Consider the following 23059-nt stretch of genomic DNA (forward strand, 5'->3'; position numbering starts at 1 on the left):
AAACAATACATTACTAAATAACCAAGCAATCACTGAAGAAATCAAAGAGGAAATAAAAAAATACCAAGAGAAAAGTGACAATGAAAACACGATGATCCAAAACATATGGGATGCAGCAAAAGCAGTTCTAAGAGGGAAGTTTATAGCTATACAAGCCTAACTCAAGAAACAAGAAAAATCTCAAATAAAAAATCTAACGTTACACCTAAAAGAACTAGAGAAAGAAGAACAAACAAAACCCAAAGTTAGCAGAAGGAAAGAAATCATAAAGATCAGAGCAGAAATAAATGAAATAGAAACAAAGAAAACAATAGCAAAGATCAATAAAACTAAAAGCTGGTTCTTTGAGAAGATAAACAAACTTGATAAACCGTTAGCCAGACTCATCAAGAAGAAGAGGGAGAGGACTCAAATCAATAAAATTAGAAATGAAAAAGGAGAAGTTACAGCAGACACCACAGAAACACAAAGCATCCTAACAGACTACTACAAGTAACTCTATGCCAATAAAATGGACAACCTGGAAGAAACGGACAAATTCTTAGAAAGGTATAACCTCCCAAGACTGAACCAGGAAGAAGTAGAAAATATGAACAGACTAATCACAAGTAATGAAATTGAAACTGTGATTTAAAATCTTCCAACAAACAAAAGTCCAGGACCAGATGGCTTCACAGGTAAATTCTATCAAACATTTAGAGAAGAGCTAACACCCATCCTTCTCAAACTCTTCCAAAACATTGCAGAGGAAGGAACACTCCCAAACTCATTCTATGAGGCCACCATCACCCTGATACCAAAGCCAGACAAAGGTACTACAAAAAAAGAAAATTACAGACCAATATCACTGATGACCATAGATGCAAAAATCCTCTACAAAATACTAGCAAACAGAATCCAACAATACATTAAAAGGATCATACACCATGATCAAGTGAGATTTATCCCAGGGATGCAAGGATTCTTCAGTATATGCAAATCAATCAATGTGATACACCATATTAACAAACTGAAGAATAAAAACCATATGATCATCTCAATAGATGCAGAAAAAGCTTTTGACAAAATTCAACACCCATTTATGATAAAAACTCTCCAGAAAGTGGGAGGGAACCTAACTCAACATAATAAAGGCCATATATGACAAACCCACAGCAAACATCATTCTCAATGGTGAAAACCTGAAAGCATTTCCTCTAAGATCAGGAACAAGACAAGGATGTCCACTCTCACCACTATTATTCAACATAGTTTTGGAAGTCCTAGCCACAGCAATCAGAGAAAAAAAAGAAATAAAAGGAATACAAACTGGAAAAGAAGAAGTTAAACTGTCACTGTTTGCAGACAACATGATACTATACATAGAGAATCTGAAAGATGCCACCAGAAAACTGCTAGAGCTAATCAATGAATTTGGTAAAGTTGCAGGATACAAAAATAATGCACAGAAATCTCTTGCATTCCTACACACTAATGATGAAAAATCTGAAAGAGAAATTAAGGAAACACTCCCATTTACCATTGCAACAAAAAGAATAAAATACCTAGGAATAAACCTACCTAGGGAGACAAAAGACCTGTACTCAGAAAACTATAAGACACTGATGAAAGAAATTAAAGATGATATCAACAGATGGAGAGATATACCATGTTCTTGGATTGGAAGAATCAATATTGTGAAAATGACTATACTACCCAAAGCAATCTACAGATTCAATGCAATCCCTATCAAATTACCAATGACATTTTTTATGGAACTAGAACAAAAAAAATCTTAAAATTTGTATGGAGACACAAAAGACCCCGAATAGCTGAAGCAGTGTTGAGGGAAAAAAGTGGAGCTGGAGGAATCAGAATCCCTGACTTCAGACTATATTACAAAGCTACAGTAATCAAGACAATATGGTCCTGGCACAAAAACAGAAACATAGATCAATGTAACAAGATAGAAAGCCCAGAGATAAACCCACGCACCTATGGTCAACTAATCTATGACAGAGGAGGCAAGGATATACAATGGAGAAAAGACAGTCTCTTCAATAAATGGTGCTGGGAAAACTGGACAGCTACATGTAAAAGAATGAAATTAGAACATTCCCTGACACCATACACAAAAATAAACTCAAAATGGATTAGAGACCCAAATGTAAGGCTAGACACTATAAAACTCTTGGAGGAAAACTTAGGAAGAACACTCTTTGACATAAATCACAGTAAAATCTTTTTTGACCCACCTCCTAGAGTAATGGAAATTAAAAAAATAAACAAATGGGACCTAATGAAACTTAAAAGATTTTGTAAAGCAAAGGAAACTGCAAACAAGATGAAAAAACAACGCTTAGAATGGGAGAAAATATTTGCAAACAAATCAACGGACAAAGGATTAATCTCCAAAATATATAAACAGCTCATGCAGCTCAATGTTAAAAAAACAAACAACCCAATCCAAAAATGGGCAGAAGACCTAAATAGACATTTCTCCAAAGAAGACATACAGATGGCCAAGAAGCACATGAAAAGCTGCTCAACATCACTAATTATTAGAGAAATGCAAATCAAAACTACAATGAGGTATCACCTCACACCAGTTAGAATGGGCATCATCAGAAAATCTACCAACAACAAATGCTGGAGAGGGAGTGGAGAAAAGGGAACCCTCTTGCACTGTTGGTGGGAATGTAAATTGATACAGCCACTATGGAGAACAGTATGGAGGTTCCTTAAGAAACTAAAAATAGAATTACCATATGACCCAGCAATCCCACTACTGGGCATATTCCCAGAAAAAAACATAATTCAAAAAGACACATGCACCCCAATAATCATTGCAGCACTATTTACAATAGCCAGGTCATGGAAGCAACCTAAATGCCCATTGACAGACGAATGGATAAAGAAGTTGTGGTACATGTATACAATGGAATATTACTCAGCCATAAAAATGAATGAAATTGGGTTATTTGTAGAGATGTGGATGGACCTAGAGACTGTCATACAGAGTGAAGTAACTCAGAAAGAGAAAAACAAATATCGTATATTAACGCATATATGTGGAACCTAGAAACGTGGTACAGATGAACCGGTTTGCAGGACAGAAATTGAAACACAGATGTAGAGAACAAACGTATGGACACCAATGCGGGGAAAGCGGTGGCGGTGGGGTGGTGGTGGTGGGATGAATTGGGCGACTGGAATTGACATGTATACACTGATGTGTATAAAATGGATGACTAATAAGAACCTGCAGTATAAAAAAAAACGCAAGTAAAACTGATATGCTAAGGAAAAAAAAAGTCTCCTAAATCTTGTGAGAAAATGAATTTGATAAATAGCATTATTTATAGTATAATCCAATTTTTATTTATATATTTAAAAAGAAAGACCAGTGGCAATCAAACTGTTAACAATAGTTACTTAGGGCAAGTCTACACTTTGGGATAGATTAGGTTCTGAAAGGATATTTGTCAGACCATATGTTTTCAACTCCAAAGTAACTAAGACAGATTTAAACGTGTGATCTCCACTGCATTTCTGCCTGACAGGAACGTGAATCAACTTCTTTGAAGCTTGAAAAGCAGGCATATTCTTCTCCCTCTTACACATATGTTTTCTAGCAGATTTATTTTCCCCAAATAGATAAATTTTGTCTTCCTTGGAAATCTGTTAAGGCAGGTATTTGTCTCTTCCTGCTTAATCTTTGCAGGAATCATACATCATTCTTTAGCAGTTTGAAGTCCACGTGTGCTAGTTTGCCACTCACATTGATGGTGTCTTGATTCAGATACGCTTTCAACCCTGGTGGGAATGATCCATGAGACAACAGAGTCAGGAGTAGCCTGTTAAGACCTACTTAGTCCTTCAATTCCCCATATCAAGTCTTGTCAACAGTGAACACTAGGCGGATGGACGTCTGACTTCTTTCTCTCACTCAGTCAAATAGTTTTTCTCACTTCTTGATGAATATAGTGGATTTCATAGCCACAATCCTCTTTTATCTCGCGCAATTCATTCTTACCTCAAAATCACTCACACTCTCAAATAATTCATGCCATGCACATATGACACCTTCTTCCTTCTCTTGCCTTTTATTTCCAGAAATCTCTTTTTTTCTTTTTTAATCATGTGCCCTTTCTTAGCAACTTTTTCAATATCCTTGCTGCTGCTCTTCCATTTATCAGATATGATGGTTTCCATAATATTTGTAAAATATCTAAACACCAAGCATAAGCATGAGAAATACAGTGTAGACCGAATGGCAGCTTGAAGATCAGGGTAAGCAGCATCACATCATCCATCATTGGTGGACTCAATGCATTTTAACTTTGAAAAGTAGCTTTCATGATACCTATGAGAATTCACAAATTCAATATTTGTTAATAGAGGGGCTTCCAATTACATCTGTATTCTCGGATTTATTTTTTGCTAAATTCTCTACCATGTATTCATATTTTATTTTGTAATTATCAAACCAGAAAACAACAGAAAAGAAAGATACCTTATAATTGTGTCATCTACTGGTGGGCTGAATGCATTGCATTTCTGTACATTTTTATCCTCTCATGAAAAATGTTTTTTGTTTGTTTGCTTGTTTGGATCTAATTATAGTTTGAGAATCCTTTGTGTCCAGAGAAACCACTGATTCTAGTCTTTTATGTAAAAGCGGGCTGCTTAACTGGGGGCCCTGCCAGGTTCTGGCTCCAGTTAGAAGCTCACACCCTGTGGAAATGTGGAGCGATATATTCCAGAAAATCAAAAGTCAAATCAAAACACCTCCCAACTATAGGGAATGTGAAAGGACTGGAATGAATAATTGAAGTTTAACATTGCATGCACTGAGAATCCATGATTATATAAATATAGATGGAAAACACATGTAAATATAAAGGAAGATATACAGTTAAAATATTGATTCAACAATGATGAGTCCAAAATTCCAAAGTTTATACCTGAAATTAAGTGGCAGCAAGGTTGAGAGGAGCTGAGAGTAAAAGCTGGATGAGTTATTTTGTACAGGAGGTGTGATGGTTAATCTTATCTTCCAACTTGATTGGCTGCAAGGTGCCCAGATATTTGTTCAGATATTACTCTGGGTGTGTCCCTAAGGGTGTTTCTGGATGAGATTAACATTTGGATCAGTAGAACGAATAAAGCAGTTTGCCCTCCCTAATGTGGGCCTTATCTAATCAGTTGAAGGCCTGAATAAAGCAAAAAGGTCCCTTCAGTAAGGGGGAATTTTTCCTGCCTTTGGACTTGAACTGAGACACTGGCTCTCCTGGGTCTCAGGCCTTCATAGCTGGACTAGAGCTGTACCGTTAACTGTCCTGCAGATCCCTGATCTGCCCTGCAGACCTTGGGATTTCTCTGTCTCCATAATCTAGTGAGCTGATTCCTTATAATAAATCTCTCTTCTCTCTCTCTCTCTCTCTATATATATATATATATACATATTCTCCATTGGATTAAGTAGAGTTTTGCCAAAAGAAAAGACTATCACTCTTTGGAACATTCCTGATTCCAGCCCAGGGTAGGGCCACAGGATATAAACAAGGACAGTGAGCTTGGTCCTTTGTGGGGAAGCTCAGTGCCAGGTGTGCCCAAGACCCCTCTTGTCACCTTCCAGGAAGAAAGTGTCCCCCAGCAATGGTGCCAAAGGAAGGGCTTGGTCTAGGGAGGCTCTTTGGGCCTACCCCCACCTCTTCCACCCCACAGTCCTCTCTCCTCTTTCCCCAGCCTGGGGCTCCAGGATTCAGTTCTCACATGGGGTCCTCAGCATCCCAGCCATCTAGGCCACAGCCCTGGCCCCGAGTTCATGGACACGGGCATGCCTGCTCAAAGAGATGACTACCCATAGCAGCCAGGGTTGGCCAGCCCACCAACAGGGCCACCCAAGAGACATCCCATACCCTGTTGAACACATGAGTGCCAAACTCAGAGACAACATTCAAACTAAACCTATATGTTGGCTTCCAGATTTGGTTCTCCTGTATATATATGGAGAGAGAGAGAGAGAGAGAGAGAGAGATACATACATACATACATACACACATACACAGACATATAGATAAGCCTGGAGCATCTTGAAGTGGCCAGAAAGAAGTCAGGAAGTATCAAACAACAACAACAAAAACAAAAAATGAGAACAAGTGGAAAGGATACAGGAGCCAACATGAAAGAACTCCCAATGACTAAAGTTGGAACATTTTCAACAACAAAATAAATTTATATAGGATTATAGTGATTGTATAGATCAAAGAATAAAATAAATATCTGTGAGTCCATACTGATGTAAGTAAGCAATTGAATAGACAAAAAAATGGAAGGGACGAATCTTCCTTAGATGAAAATTCCAATTAATAAATGTAAAAAATGAGAGAAATAGAAAATCACCATTAGACCACCACAATAATAATTGCTGCAGGTAAGAGCCACTGCTGAATGCTAAAACTAGTGGATGGAACTTTAAAGAGAAACAAGATATTTGCATAACCTCAAATATCTCACCCCCAATACTTATTAATTATCGTACTGGTTTTAACATATGTTTGCACAATCTTTGATAGTCTTCCCTCCAGGAAGTGAAACTTAATTGCTCTCCTTTTGAGTATGGCCTGAACTTAGTCACTCACTTCTAAAACATAGAGTCTAGAAAGAGAAAGAAAATAATTTTATAGTGGAGAAACCTGGCAGACACCACGTTAATCTTGTTTTAAGGCTGATATCACCAAGAAGTCATGTCGATGTCCTGTATCCTTGATAGGATGTGATGAGGAGAGCGCTTCCGTTGTGGTCGTCTTCCTCCAAAACCATAACCCCAATCATGAGAAAAACATTAGACAAATCCCAAACTGAGCGGTTCTACACAATACCTGTCCAGTGCTCTTCAAAAGTCTTGAGGTTGTGAAAGACATGGGAAGATTGAGAAACTCCCACAGTGTTGGTTCACAGCCTTGGGAGTTCCCCGGGGGTGAAATCTGAAACTAGCCCCATACACCGAGGGCAAGGAGAGACCAGAGAAAGAGGCAGCCACTCCAGCTTGGTAGGTGGCAGGTTTAATAAGCAAGGGAACTTACAAGGCTTGTTGTGAGTGGCCACAATATGAGTAGATCTCCACACCTGCCCTCCAGAATCCTCCAAGTTTATATAGAGACCTTAATGGGGCTTAATCATGTTTACTGTCCAGATGGTCTCAACAACACGTTACCCTCTCAAGCCTGCATCCTTGAAAACGGCTCCAACTGTGGAAACAGTGAGCAGAACGTACATTCCAAGGACAGGGATGGGGGTGAGGGGCCTCCAGTTGCCAGGGTCCAGCTCCAGCCTCACCCAGCAGTCACATCCTCTCAATGACGTCCTCCAACACACAGACCGGAAGAGACAAAGAAGACATGACAATAAAATACAACACAACTGGCTACTGGAACAGGAAAAGAATATTAGTGGAAAAATAGTGAAGTGCAAATAAAATATGTGGTTTAGTTGGTAGTGCTCTAGCAAGGTTAGTCTCTTCGTTTTGACACATGTGCCATGCTTTATGTAAGTTGTTAGCATTAGGGGAAGCTGCATGAAGTGTATAAAGGAACTCTCTGTGCTATCTTGACACGCATCTGCAATTCTAAAATTATTACAAAATAAAAGCAGTTTAAAAAACCCAGTGAGTTCATTGTAAATGAGTTCACTGACATGAATAACAATGAGCAATCATTACTTCCTCCTACATGAGTCATGTTGTATGGCTCCTCATAATTATAGAAAGTGTATTTTGCACATTCTAACACTCATGCACATGTAAATATTTACATTTCAGATAGGTAAAGACATACTCTGTTATAAAAATTACTTCACAACTAGAGACTTCTTTTCTTTGTACATGGTAGGGCAGGGAAATACACAGGCTCAAATCTGTCACTTACGATGGAGATCAGATTACATAGTTACATTTATCTCTACTTGCAATATTCGCTACTTGAGAACTTCATCTTAGTTTAATATCAACAAACCTAAGCTCCTTGATTAGTTCATGAGGTTGTCAATTTAGCTTTTTTATCAGAATATGGAAAGAATTTACATTGTAGCACCTGAATAAACAAAGTCCTTTTTGGACTAAGAAATTTATTTTAATCTTTCTATTTAATTAAAAAATCTGTTTCCCTTCTTAAAGGGAGACTAGTTTTTCTGATTACACATTTTATTTTCTCAAAGAGGGGTTTATGTCACTTTGCTTCCATAACTCCATGTGAAATTTAGAATGAACTTATCAAAATATACATAATGCATACTTACACATGACCCCTATTAGGATTTTGTTTGAAATTCCTTGGAATTTCGTGATTAATGGTGAGAAACTTTACAGTACTGAGTTTTTCATTCATAAATATGATAAATGAATAAATGTGTAGGTTTGTTTATTCATACAAGTTTACGCCTGTTGTGAGTTGAATTGTGTCTCCCAAAAAGATATTTTGAAGTTCTATCCCTCGGTACCTGAAAAAGGGAACTTATTTGGAAATAGGGCCTTTATAGATTTAAGCAGGTTAAGATTAGCTCATCAGGGTGGGCCCTAAGCCAGTATGACTGGTGTCCTTATAAGAAGAGGAAAGTGTCATATGAAGACAGAGACACACAGGAAGAAGACCATGTGACAAAAGAGGCAGAGGTCAGAGTGATGCAGCTGCAAACCAAAGACCGCCAAGGACTGATGGCCACGACTAGGTGCTAAGAAGCAGCAAGGGAGGATTCTCCCGAGAGTCTCGGCGGGAGCACGGCTCTGCTGACACCTTGATTTCAGACTTCTAGCCTCCAGAACTGCGAGAGAATAAATTTCTTTCTAAGCCACACTGTGTGTAGTACTTTGTTATGGCAGCCCTAGGAAACTAAAACAACGCCCTTCCAAAAAGTTGTATAATTTTATCAATAAAGGACTCACTTGCCTTTCATTGTGTTTATTTCTAAGTACTTAATGGATTCTATTGTGGTTCCGAAGAGTATCTTCTCTTAAAATTATATTTTCTAAACGTATCTAGATTGTATATAAGAATGCTATTACTCTTTGTATTTTGAATTTTATTCAGCAACCTTGCCAAACTCTTTTGTTTGTAGATTTTCATACATTTTCTTTTGCCAACAAACACATAGTACGCAAATAATAATCATTTGTTTTTTGCTTCCCAATTCTCATGCTTTTTATTATTCTTTCTTATCGCATTAACTGAGAACCCCAGCTTAAGGCTATTCAGGACCTGTGATGGCAGGTATACTTGTCTTGTTCCTGTCTTTAAAGGTTCAGCTCTCATATTTTGTAATGTCTCATTATAATGTTTGCTGTAGGTTTTTGGCAGATGGGGAAAAATAACTTAACCTTTCTCTTAGTCAAGTTACCTTCAATGTAGTTTGCCAAGTATACTGACAATGAATGAAGTGGGTGAGATGTTTCACATACTAAAAATAATCTTGCGTTCCCTGGCTTAATCCAGTTTTCCCTTTATATGTGGATTTAAATGTCACTTCCTCTTTGAAGGCTTCTCTTTTGCCTATATACTAGTTAGGAATCTCCAACAATGTGTTCCATAGTACATTGTATCTTCTCTCTTCTAAATGCCTAACTTTATTAAACTTGCTTGTGTAACTGTTTCTGCCTTCATGAGGACAGGGTTGTTGCTTTCTGCCTTGCTATTTTATCCTCCACGTCTAATCCAGGGCCCAGAATATACTAGTCTCTTGAAAATGACAACTGAAAGAATGAGTAAATGAATGAAACAAAAAGAAAGCAATAAACTATGAAACTGAACAAAGCAGAATTAGCTGTGAAAACACTCATCCAAAGATTTACATAAGGTTTATGTCAATAAAATTACAGAAGTCCAATAAGAGATATAAAAGAAGATTGAATGAATGAAGGTTCACTTTCTATATTTCTGGGTGGGAAAACTCCAACATTCTGGGTTTATTATATAACATCGGTGTTTCAAACTGTTGGGAAATAATTAGTGCTAGGGAAATGAAGAAAAAAATAAAGTTAGGTTCTCATGTAAGACTACGTACTGAAATAAATTTCAGATGGTTTAAACATTTAAGTGTAGAAAATAAACCAAAAAATGTACTAGAAGAAAATGTACATTTACATACTTTGGGGACATGGTTTTCCACCAAAGGTAGAAACTACAAAGGAAATAATAGAGAAATTGTGTACATAAAAATGAAAAAACTTATATAATCAAAAAACACTAAAAAACAATTTACTGATAAAGGCAAACTGGTAATTTAATAATTGGAATATATATGAAAGAGAAAAAAATCTGATATCCTTACCACATAAGAGACTTTTGTGAATCAGTAAGGAATAGCAACTAAGCAATAGAAAACTGATAAAAATAAACACCTTCACAAGAGTGTGCTCAAACTCAACATGAACATGAGTGGGGCTAAAAGTGTGTCCCAACTGGATAGAGTTCTCGGTTATTCTGGTGGATCTGGGGGACGATGCCCAGAGATGACTATACTTTTTAAAAAATTTCCCTACATCATCTCAACTTTTTTCCTCCCTACTTGATGCAGTGGTCATAGGACCAGGTCTGCAACTAAAGGGGCTAGAAGTAGGGATGATTCCTAAACAAAACACTGTAACTGTGCTTTTAACCTTACGTCAGACAGAATTCCTACGGGCCTGATGGGGGCCCTTAGGAATAGTATCCTGGGGGGCAGGATGTACCTTCACCCCATCCAGCAAAACTGGGATTAACAGTGAATGTAGATATATTGTCTGGGGGGAAAGATAGCCTGCTAGCTCTGTGCCTGTTTAACCCTCACTTATCTGAATAGAAATGGAACAGAAGGGGAGGCACTTGCTAGACCAGCATTGCCGCCTGCAATCTAGACCAGCACAGGGGCTGAAACTACTGTCTTTTCAGAGGTGGAAATGTTTGGGTATAAATGGAAAAAAGAAAAAGAAAAATAGTAGCTGAGGGAAGGGGAATCAATAAATAGGCTATGCAATGAGGGAAACCTAGTATTACATTAACACCTTCAAAGGGCTCAGAGGAAGAGATGTTATTGTCTCTTAGCTTGATGGTACCAGGCGCCTGAAGGGGTGAAGCCCATATTGCTGAGACCACTTCTGCTTCTGGAACCTGATGAGATTGAATGGAAGCCTGAAAACCTGAGTGGGCTGGCCCTGGGAGGCTTTTTCATACCATCTGATGATAGTTATTAATGACTGAGTGGGATTCTAGTAATGTGCCTGTATCTTTTGCCCTTTTTGATTGTTTTGCTCTAAGGGATCCATGTTAGAGGAGTAGGGGGTAGACTGTGATATTGTGACTTATAAAAGAAATATGTATTTGATCCCACCCCTCCTGACACAGAGTTCCTAAAACCCTTGGAATTTCTATGATAGGAGCAATAAAGGTGTCTTTTGTTATGTTAGTGAGGTGACTTTTGGAAAGCCCTTAGGCAGCCTAAAGATGGAGCCTGGTTGCCAGGGGAACAAACCATGTGATCAGAGGGTTGGAAATTTTGGTCCCTGCCCCCACCCCCTTCCCCTCCAACCTCCTGGGAGGGGAAAGGGGCTGGAGGTTGGATCAATCGTCAATGGCCAACGAGTTAATCAATCCTGCGTAATTAAGCTTTCATAAAAACCCAGAAGAACGAGTTTGGAGAGCTTCCAAGTTGGTGGACACAGGGAGATACTGGGAGAGTGGAGCACGCAGGGAGCGTGGAAGCTCCACCCCTGTCCCCCTGCTTTGCCCTGGGCATCTCTTTTGCCTGGCTGCTCCTGATTGTATCCTTTTATAATAAACTGGTCATCTAGTAACTAAAATGTTTCTCTGAGTTCTGTGAGCCCCTCTGGCAAATTAATCAAATCCAAGGAGGGGGTCTTGGGAATCTCTGATTTATAGCCAGTGGCGACAACCTGGATTTGCGATTGGCATCTGCAGTGGGGGAGCTCTCGTGGGACTGAGCCCCTCATCTGTGGAATCTGATGCTGTCTCCAGGTAGACAGTGTCAGAATTGAGTTGAATTGTAGAACACCCAGCTGGCGTCACAAGAATTTCTTGTTGGTGTGGGGACTGCCCCACCTCCCAAAAATACATACACATTGGAATTGGTACCAGAACCTATTTACAAAACTAAAAGATAAATGTCTTAGCTTGGGTTACCATAACAAGATACCATAGAGCACATGACTTAAACAACAGAAATTTATTTTCTTACAGTTCTGGGGGCTGGAAGTCTGAGATCTGGTCAGGTTCTGGTGAGGACTCTCTTCCTCGCTTACATAAGGTCCGCTTTTCACTGTGTCCTCAGACGGCAGGGTGTGTATATGTGTGTGAAGAAACAGACAGAGGTATCTCTTTAGCTTCTTATGCGGCCACAGTCCTATCCGATTCGGGTCCCACCATTATGACCTCATTTTAACCTTCCTTCCTAAGACCTTGTCTTTGGATATGGCAACACTGGGGGTTAAGGCTGCTACATACAAATTTTGGGGCAACACAGTTCGATCCACAGCAATTAACTGATCATTTCCATTCTTCCTTACTTGAGCCTCTTGCTCTTTTTCTAGCTTCTTCATTTCCTTTAAATCTTTCTTCTTTTTGGATAAGTATATTGAAGATACAATCTTTCTTATAAGTATTGCTGAATTCCACCCACGAGATTTTGTCATGTAGAGCTTTCAGCTCTAAGTATTTCCTGATTTCCCATGTGAGATCCTTTTCAATGCACGGTCCTGTAAGTTCATAGCCATTATTATTATTTTTTAACCGTTTGCTCCTTTTATAAGTATATAATGTTCATTTTTGTCACCACGTTGCTTTTGGTTGGAGCTTTACCTCCGGATTTCTATAGATATACCTTTTTATTGACAGGCAAAAGACAAAATGGGGAAATACATTTGCTGTATATGAGACAAAGGTTCTGTCTATACTGCTGAGACAATGTAGACTTCTAATCCATCATTCATCCACCTCTGTGAAAGGGAATTCTAATATTGGCTTGTGGAAGTCATTTTGGTCCACAGCAGAGGAAATTCATAATATGTATGTTTTCAACAGTCAGATAGCCTAGGTTGTGCTGTATTCACAAACCAACCCTCCACGTCTCAGGAGCTGAGAACAAGCAAGGTTTATTTTTTGTTTATGCTACAAGTGATCAGGGGCTGGCTCTTTACTGTCCTTGCTCAGTGTGGAGGATTGAATAGATGGCAGCCAAGAGGGGCTCAAGCCCCCTCTTGCACAATTGCCAGGCAGGAAAAACATTCCCACCGGTAAATCTCCCGCTGTGTTTCAAACCTTCTTCCTGGAAGAGACAGTCTCACTTCCTCTTGCTTCAATAGCCAACACGGCACAGAGTCACACCTAACTTCAAGGGGCCAAGAAAACACATGCCTCCCGTGGGCCACAGGAGAGCCGACAGTATTTGCTGAATGGCAGTGATGACAGCTATACACTTATCTGCCCCATTTATTGCCTTTTCCAAAGCTGACTGTTGCTTTTTGTTTGTTGTTGATTTTTAAAAAATTCCCTCAGTTACGTGAGTTATATACATCCTTCCAGTAAATTCCTTTAATAAAAAACTGAACCAAACCGAAGTTGGTCAGAGTTAGTTTCCATTGCTTAAAGAAACCCAAAAAACTATCGAAAGCTTTGGACTTGGCATTATCAATGCAACTGAGCAGCTTAGGAAAGTGAACTTGAGCTGACACATTCCGCTGGTTTTGAAGAAAGGGCACACACATATTTTTCACGGATAAGGTTTTAATAAGAAAAGAAGACCGGCATGGATGAGCCAATATTTAGATCCAAACAATTATTGGTAGCCACCACATGTCAGGCAGGGAGCCAGGTATTTTTGCATATGCTCTGTAAGTCAATTTGATTCTTTATAAAAACAATTTGGGGTGAGTCTTATTGTCCATAATTTATATATGCAGAAGATGAGGCTCAGGGAGGTGAAATGACCTGTCCGAGAGACCCACTTAGCTAGCAAATGACAGCTTTGTTTTAATTCTATTGTCTGACCATATGGAGATGAAACAATGATGCAGCGTGCATGTTTGAATGGTAGGTACTGTTTGGTTTGGCAATGTGACTGTGAGACACATAAAAGGTGGAAGGGCACCCTAGCGCAAAGGTAAAGAGGTTGGAGTCTATGAGTTCGGAGGCAGTGAGAGGAAGGGTACAGAGTCACTGAGGGCATTTGTAGAGCTCTGTCTCAGAAATACTGTGCCCTAGGATGAACAGAAACAGGCACATTTGGCTCAAGGGAGGCCTGGAGAGCAGTTGGAGGAATATTGCAAAAATTCAGATAGGCCTTAATGAGCATGGGTGTTGGCAGTGGAAACAGAAAAAAAAAAAAAATTCTATCTGGTCTCCAGATCCATTGGGATTTGCTGAATGAAGTCTGGGTTCTCCCTATGTAGATAGCTCCTGCTTTTTATTGTAGGTTTCTCAAGAACTCGCTGGATCAAGAGTATAAAAAAATAGACAACTGCCTAAGTGAGAAATCTACAAAACTCCTCTGGTCCCCAAATCACCTCTTCACCATCAGTTGTGGGGCTGACACCTTACCAGTGGGGCTCCATTCTCTCAAGAGTCTTTTATTAAAGTGTGACTATTTGGGGACAAGAGGGAGAAGGGATTCCGGGAAATTTCCTCCTTAGCATCGTCCAGGCAAGTAACATAAATACAGGGGGACAATCTGGGTGCCCCATGAAGAATACGGCATACGTGCTCCACCTAAAGGAGGCTTCTCAGCTCTGGCTGAGGGGCCCAAATCTGCTGGATCTGTTATTTCAACAGAAACCTCATCTCCGGATTTTTTTTTTTTTTTTTTGCTGGAAAGCCCTTAATATTTGAATACTGCAACTAGCTGAAATTTCTTCATATCACTGTGCCGGCCTTATTCAGCTTTACTGGTCACCAGTTTGCCACCTCTGGGTTAAATTTTAACACAGTTTTATCAAAACCTTGCCAAATGTGAAAAAGCACATCTTTAGTAAAACTAGGTACAAAGAAGGTTTATTTGGATTGCTGAGAGGGTAGATGGAAAAGTTTGGGCACTTGGACTACAGGGTGGCCCTGGGCCACATGTTGAGTAGCCTGGTGCCTGGGCCTGCAAAGGGAGATGGGGCACGGCAGCGGCAATATTTGCTGCCACTGGGGCCTCCTGGCTGACCACCCAGAGCTGGGCTTGGAGTGGGAAGAGAGATGGGCCAAGCTCGCGGTTTCTCCCAGCTCTAGCTGGCCCCTTCCCATTAACATTACAGTAATGCAGTCGTGTGGTGTTTGAAAAAAGCATCTCTAGTTACACGGAATGATTTACAGGACACCAGACTCTGCATTTCAGAGGTCTCCAGTGTACCGTAAAAAATATATTATAAAGGAATAATCTTTATCTGAACTAAAGCTGCAGTGAAGGAAACTCGTGTCCAGCTGAGAGCAGCAGTGAGCTTTGGTTCACTCAGGGAAAAGTCCGTGTTCTTCATCTTATTTGATTAACATTTGCTTCCCCTCTTTGGCACTAGGTATCTAGTTAATATTTAGACATTATATACTTTTTCTTTCAGCTGTTGTTCCCATTATATGATCAAACAAAACCGGAGATGCCAAACACATCTGTGAAAACAGACGGACCCGCCAGGCACCCAGCTGTGGCTGGCAGGGTAAATGGGGTAAATGGGACTCAGCGAGCTAGCCCCTGGGAGATACTGGCCCTGGGTGGGTGCAGGGGCAGCCCCTGTCCCCAGCAAGCAGAGTTGATTGCTCTGCCTCTCCCTCCCGTTGCAGACTCCCAATTCCCCCACTTCCAAGAAGCAAGGCTCTAGTTTCGAATCTCCCAAATCCTTCTGATGTTTACCATTACCTCCCCAGGAGAGGGAGGTGAGGGATGGAAATCTCGCTGAAAAGAATGCACTTAAAAAAAAAAATCAATGAAGCGATGCACAGACACCCTGCAACGCAACTTGTCTCTGCTTCTTAGATGTTTAGAGCGATGACGGTCTCAGTCGGTTTCAGTCCAGGGAAATCGAACTCCTTTCGCGGCAACGCCCCCAAGGGCCGCAGGTGTACCTCTGGTTAAGGGTGTAGAGAAAGGGACAGCCTCATTTTTCGGAGCAGAAAGCGCAGTCCCCCTGTGGCGGGACAGAGGCAAAAACTCTGTGGGTAGGGAAACCTGGGGGTTTGTGTCCAAGCTCAACCCGTCAGGAGCTTCAAGATGAGATGGGGAGGCTGGAAAGACGGAAGTTGGAATGAGAGAGCTGTTATGGAGCAGAAACCACTCCTGGACCAAAGGCAGGAGGATATCCAGGGTTAGAAAAGGGCGCGTCAGGGATGGGCCGAGTTTGCCTGGAGTCCCAGGGGGAAAGGGGACAGCGAGAGCTCGGTGAGCGGCACCGGCGGCGGGCGTCTGGCTCTATGTCCCTAAAAGTACTGGGAGAGGGATGCAGAACCCAGCGTCCCAGGCTCCCAGGGGAAGGGAAGCACGCGGGGTGCGGCGGGGAACACCTCCAGCGAGTGCGTGCCGAGCGGGGGGGCGGGGGGTACGATCTCCGCTTCCCCAGGTGCCCCAGCCCTAGCGCACGCCTCCGCTCCCGCGGCCCCCGCCCCCACTGCAGGCGCGCGCGAGGCGCACTCCCCCTTCCCTCGGCAGCGCGGGGCGCGCGCCCGGCCCCCTCCGCCTCCCTGCCGCGCCTCTCCTCTCTCCCGGCAGAAAGTTAGCAGCGGGGAAGGAACTCTGGGCTGCAACAGCGCGCGGCGGCGGCGGCAGAAGCTGAAACGGGAGCCGCGGCGGAGCCAGGGAAGCTGGGGCGCTGCAGACGGAGAAGGTGCAGCCGGCGGGTCCGCGCGCCCCCCTCGGGCCCCTTGCCAGAGGCTGAGGGGGGTGGTGGGGGGCCCCCCGGACGCCGCGAGGAGAGCGGGGAGGGGGGCCATGCGGCCGGGTTCCCCCCCGGCGCAGCGGGACAGCGGCCAGGGCCGGGGGCGCAGCGGCGTCGCTTCATGCAGCCGGGGCGGCTGGGCAGCAGCGGCGGCGGCGGCGGCGGCGGCGGCGGCGGCGGGGGCGGCGGCTGAAACCATGTCCGGGCAGCGCCGGGGGCCGCCGCCGCCGCCGCCGCCGCCGCGAGCCGGGAGCCGCGATGGCCCAGTGGTCCGCACCTCCTCCGCCTCCGCCTCCACCTCTCGCCGCGCCGCCGCCGCCCGGCTCCTCGGTTAAGGGCCCGCCGGCGCGCAAGCTGCTTTTCATGTGCACCTTGTCCCTGTCCGTCACCTACCTGTGCTACAGCCTCCTGGGCGGCTCGGGCTCCCTGCAATTCCCCCTGGCGCTGCAGGAGCCGCCGGCCGCCGCCGCCGAGCCCCCGCCAAGACCGCCGCCACCCTCGCTGCCGCCTCCCCCCGTGCGCCTCGGCGCCCCCTCGCAGCCGCCCGCGCCGCCGCCGCCGGACAGCGCGAGCCGCGGGGAGCCGCCCGAGCCCCCCGAGCAGCCTTCCGCCCCCGGGGCCGACGGCTGGGGGCTGGCGAGCGGCAGCGGGGGCGCCCGGGACGCCTGGCTCCGGACCCCGCTGGCCTCTGGCGAGATGGTCACGGCGCAGAGCGCGCTGCTGGAGAGGGAAGCGCAGGAGTCCAGCACCACAGACGAGGAGCTCGCAGGCCGGAGGGCGGCCAACGGGAGCAGCGTGAGGGGCGGCGCCGTCAGCACCCCCGACTACGGGGAGAAGAAGCTGCCACAGGCCCTTATCATCGGGGTCAAGAAAGGAGGGACCCGCGCGCTGCTGGAGGCGATCCGAGTGCACCCGGACGTGCGGGCGGTGGGCGTAGAGCCGCACTTCTTCGACAGGAACTATGAAAAGGGACTGGAATGGTACAGGTAGGACCCCGAGCTCGGCGGATGGGATAGGCGCGTAGGGGAGACCAGCACGGGAAGCTGCCGCTCCCCTGGCCTTTGGGGATCCGGGCAGCGTCCCGAGAGGTCTTAACCTCGCGCGGGCTCTGCGCACCCTGGCGGAGCTGCTCTGGGGGAGCGGCGGAGAGGGCTGGAGGCTAGCCAGGGATCACTTAATTCTAGGGCGAGGAGAGAGGGGTCCCCCTGATCTGCCTGCCTCAGGCTCCTCGTCCAGGGAGCTGCTTTCCGAATCTGCCTAGTTCCAAGCCTGGGAATCCCCAGTCCTCGTGCCCCCGGGGTGTTTCCTAACCCAGGCTCTTGCGGGGCGGTGTGCTTCTGTGCTGGGGACGCTGAGGAATGGACAGGACAGCTAGATTGACCAGAGGGCTTTGGGATCCCCTGGAATCTCTCAAAATCGCCCTCAGACGCATTTGCGTGGCTGGAATCCAGTGTTTTCAGTTCAGAGCAAAATGAACAGGGAACAGTTAAAAGGATGATGCTGGCGAGTTCGGGCTTTCTAGTAAAAACTCAGGATGTCCCCCGTCTCCAGAACTTTCTATCCCTCTTGGGCTGCATGAACACTGGGTTGATTTTGCATCAGGAGTATCCGTGCCTACATGACAGTTGGTGCCCTAAGAGTTTTCATACCCTGCACCTGTGCCCTTTCCAACCAGTGCCTCCTTTGCAACATATTGGAGCTTGTATCTAGTGAGTTGTTTGTTCATCTCCCTCCTTTTCCACCGTCTGCCAGCGTTGAGGGAAAGGGAGAAGAGAGGAGTAGTAAGTTAAGTGTGGGTAAAATAAATTAATAATCCAGCGTCGTACCCCCGCCCCCTCCTTTCCTCTTGTTTTTTAATTTCTCTGGAAAACAGATCTGGATGGCTGGCCCCATCTCGGTTGTATCTCAGTAATTAATTGCAATTGTCAACCAGAAACACAGGCTTTGTCAGTTAAAGTGATGTTATCATCTTAGCAGAGCCAATAGGTAAAATAAGGATTGTTTCCTGACAAGTCGCCTTCTTGTTGAAGAGATGTGCTTTCTAAGTTTAAATTACAGCCTAGGAAAGTTTTAGAAATAACTTAACTTTGGAAATGTATGATAAATGTGTGTATTGTGATTGATTTCTTTCCGTTTTAAAAATATGCCTTATGCTTTCAAAGCTTGAGAGAAGTACACTTAGGGATGAACATTCCAGCACATTAAACCGAAACAGCAAATGCGACTGTTCATGTCTTGTCTGTTTCAACAGAGAGAACTAATTGCGATATTTTAGGAGGCTTCAAACAGCCCCTTCCTATCAAAATAAAAAACAGCAAATGCCTAATTTAACTGGAAAATCAGTATTTATAACATGACAAGCCATGGCTTCCAGTTTGCAATTATAATTAAAAAGGTGTTAGTGCAACAACAGCAAAAAAAAAAAAAAAGGTATGATGTCTGGGAAGGTTTCAGTTGTTTAACTGTTGATTGTAAGAATGTTCTGGTTTCTGCTGTGAGGCAGCCATGGCCCTAAGAGGGTAACTATGGCTTTTTGCAATTCTAATTTTAAAGCCCTGTATCTTCTGAGAAGTGTCAAATGCCCTTTGGGGGAGAGGGAGGCATAACGATCAAATCTCTCTAACACGTGTTTGGGTTGCTTTACTGCAGTTGGAAATGGAGAAGGGGGTGTTTTATTTGGATGCGTTAAAGTTGACGAAGGGTGTGTGGCGGACTGCATGTCAGGAAGTCCCATCGTAGGGTCTGGAGCATTTTCTGAATGAAAAGATAAAAGATGCCAGGTCTTCTTACGTTCTTTTATACTGCGGCTGGGAAAAGGAGGTATATGTAAACTGCCTCGCTGTCAGGACATGGCTGTTGAAGATCTGTGGTACCCTCAGCCATCACTTGTGGTATTTGGGGCTCAGTGCCCCATAGGACTAAGAGATGTAGATGGACCTGGGTTCCCTTGATCCTCACTGAAGAGGACCATGTGATATGTCTGTATCCCTCATCTCCTGCCCCAGCATCACACCCATGGTAGATCCTTATTATGATTAGTGGTGCTGATTGGAGTTGCTGGAGGAGAATCTATCTAACGTAGAGGAATCATTTTCCACCCAAACCTGGCTGTTGAGATGACTCCCAGAAACCCTTTGGATCCTAGGATAGCTCTCTAGCCCTAACAGGGGCAGCCGTCTTTTGAGGGCATTTTGGGGATTTCCGTTGGCCGCATCTCTTCAGGCTCTTCTCTCCCTCTCCCTTCCTCCTGGTTCCCTGGTCCCAGTCTTTTAAATGGTGGCATCTGTACTTAAGTGGTTACATTTCCTCCCCATATGCCTTGTACCTTATCTGGAATCTTACTCTACTATTTGCCTGATAGAGATTCACAGGTTAATTAAAGGTTTTGATACCCTCTTCCCATTATTTGTTTTGTTTTTCTTTTTCATTTCGACGCGCTTCCCAGGAGCCTACTGATTCTGCGGGTGATCATGGTTGTTGTGATTTCCATGAGAGGGAGAGAAGGAAGAAATTGGGGCTGCTCTCGGCAGAGCTGGCAAGGGTTTCCTCATATTCAACTAAGCAGCCCCAGTTTTATTTCCTTGGTGTCACTCCGGTCATGTCTAAATCCGGGTTTTGCTTTCGCCTATGCTGTTGATCTAATGTGATTTAAAAGCACATTTGCGATTAGAACATATGCATCAGATTTGCAGGACAAGATAGACTGATGGATTAGGGTGCGTTAAAGCTGTGGCACAGCAAGCCTCACTTGGTGGGTTGACACAGGCCAGTGATTAATAAGTGGGGGTAGATTAAACTCTCCGTCCCTCCCCCCCTCAAAAAATTAAAAGGGCAAAGCCACAATACGCCTTTCAATGTGCGCTCATGCACACTGGGCAGAGACCTTAAACTCCTCTAAGGGGTGGGACCTTGTGGCAGGCCAAGTGGCTGCCACGGCAGAACTCATTAAAGTGACGGAAATGACTTGGGCTGTGGTCTCCCTCGTGGACTACAGACTGTACAGTGACTGTGACCACTTTGCTCTGGAAACCATTCAGCTGTAGGGTGACGCGAAGTGACCCTCCATGGTTTCAAGCTGTCTTCACTGCCAGCAGTTACTACACACATCCTGTCGGCTGGAGGGAAATAGCTGGCGTTCAGTAGTCATGCTTGTGCTACGCAGAGGAGAGTGGTCCACAGCATCATTTGGACGTGGTGTCCAGAGAGAGAAAGAAGGAGGGCAGCATAAGGCGCTGGCGTGTACTGAACGCCTGTTATTGTGGTGGTTTGCGTTTTATAGACATATTATCACATCTGGGTGGCATGATGAGGCTGTGAGCAAAAGAACAGCATTTCTGCTTTACAGTTGGCTCCCAGAGGGTAAAACAACTTGCTCGAGGTTGCTCAGCTGGCCAGGGGTTGAGCTGACATTTGAAGCCACATCTGTCCAAAGTGCTGGTATATAGAGTGCTAGCAAGGTCTTTTCCTTCCTTCTTTCATTCAGCAAACATTTAATGATACTTAATATGTGCGCAGTGTACTGTTTCAGGTGCTGGGGGTAAAGGGGTGAACAAGACAGGTGAAGCACCTGTTCTCTTGGAACTGACGTATTAGTGGGGGTGGGAGTGGGAGAAGGGGAGACAACAAACAAACAAGTCTTTCTGCTTACTCTTGTAATGTGGCTACTAGAAAATTAAAATTTACACTTGTGACTCCTGTTATATTTATTTCCACCGGGCAGCACTCCTGTAGAGCAGTGCTTTTTAAACTTTAAATGCACACAAAACATGGGGAGCGGGGGTGGGGAGTGGTGGTGTTAACGTGCAGGTTCTGAGTCCGTAGGTCGGGGATGGGGCCTGAGATTCTGCATTTCTGATTTCCAAGGTGATGCCGTTGCTGCTGATTACTGGACCTCTCTTTGAGTAGCAGCGGCCTAGAAAGTAATTGGGGTGTGTGTGTGTGTGTGCAAATGTGTGTGCATGTGTTATTTTACATCAAATGATGAGGGAAAACCTCTCTGTGGAGGTGATATAAGTGTCATGAAAGAGTAAGATCCTCCCACGTGAAGACCTGGGTGGAGAGGTTTCTAAGCAGAGGGAACAGCAAGTGCAAAGGCTCTGAGGTAGAAACAAGCCTCATGGCTTTCCAAAGTGTTCTTTCATTATTCCAAAAGCACAGTGTTTGTAGCTGCGGGAAAACTGGGTTCAAAATCTGGCTTTGCAACTTACTTGTCGGATGGATAACTGACATAACATCACTTGCCTTCCGTTTATCTGAGAGTAATGCCTTCCTGGCAAGGTTGTTAGGAAGAATAAATGAAATACTAAAAGTGAATATATTTTCGAAACAAAAAGTGAGTATCCTAGAGCAGAAATGCAAATGAACCCAGCTACTGAGTTTTGGTCTCACATGCTTTACCTCTGTCACAGCCGTCCTTATACTGACTGGAGGCTGTCATTGGGGATGTTTTTGGGAAAAGCCTAATAATGATTGGCTTTGAAATCTACATCTGCTTAACCTTTTCAACCAAGGGTCACCAACTCAGATGCATTCAGGGCTCATGTGGATAATATACATGAGCGAAGTAGACTAGGTGGGGAGAAACTGGGGCACAGATGTTCTTTCCAAAGGAGCAGCTACTGCTAAATTCCAGCTACCCTTTTCCATGTGCAAATGTGGCATCAGGGGAGCCAGGTCTTCCACTTGGTAAAAGACACTGGAAATCCAGGTTTTGGTGTGAAGTGGCCTGGTTTTTAATGTTGGCAACAGATTGAGATTTCTTAAAAGCGTGGTGTGGGCCAGCACTGCAGGACAACCAAAACACATCTGTGGGCTGGATACAGCCAGCTGGCTACTGGCTAGCGACCTATGGTTTAAACTCATTTCAGAAAGTACCTGGCATACCCACACCCTCTGCAGTTGCCAGAATTGTGGCTTACTTGTGCTATTTTAGTTTAGATATTTTCCCCCTTAACTGATTTTGCAGCAGCATGGGGGAACTCCCTCTGAGATATGTTGCAACAGCAACGAAGGAAACTGGATATAAACAGGAACTGGATATAAACTGGATATAAGCAGAAAAAGACAATTCACAAGTAAATTTCCCTTTTGTTCCCAGTGAACATTTTCTTGAAGGAGGGGAAATTCTCAGTTGTTCAGTCCTTAATCAGGAGTATCTGTATTTGATCCCTTTAGGTCAGTTGCACTTAT

The 23059-nt window shown here is 43.9% G+C and overlaps 1 protein-coding gene across 1 annotated transcript in view; it reads left to right on the forward strand.

The window, feature by feature from the left end:
- The first annotated feature begins 17128 nt into the window (after positions 1–17128).
- The window catches only part of HS3ST4 (heparan sulfate-glucosamine 3-sulfotransferase 4), a 390442-nt gene continuing 384511 nt past the window's right edge, over positions 17129–23059 (forward strand). Inside the window, exon 1 of the mRNA XM_060123797.1 lies at positions 17129–17856. Coding sequence (XP_059979780.1) covers positions 17129–17856 — 728 coding nt within the window. The remainder of the gene's footprint in view (positions 17857–23059) is intronic.

The sequence above is a fragment of the Lagenorhynchus albirostris genome, chromosome 15 (assembly GCF_949774975.1).
Source record: "Lagenorhynchus albirostris chromosome 15, mLagAlb1.1, whole genome shotgun sequence".
In the NCBI taxonomy this organism is placed as follows: domain Eukaryota; kingdom Metazoa; phylum Chordata; class Mammalia; order Artiodactyla; family Delphinidae; genus Lagenorhynchus; species Lagenorhynchus albirostris.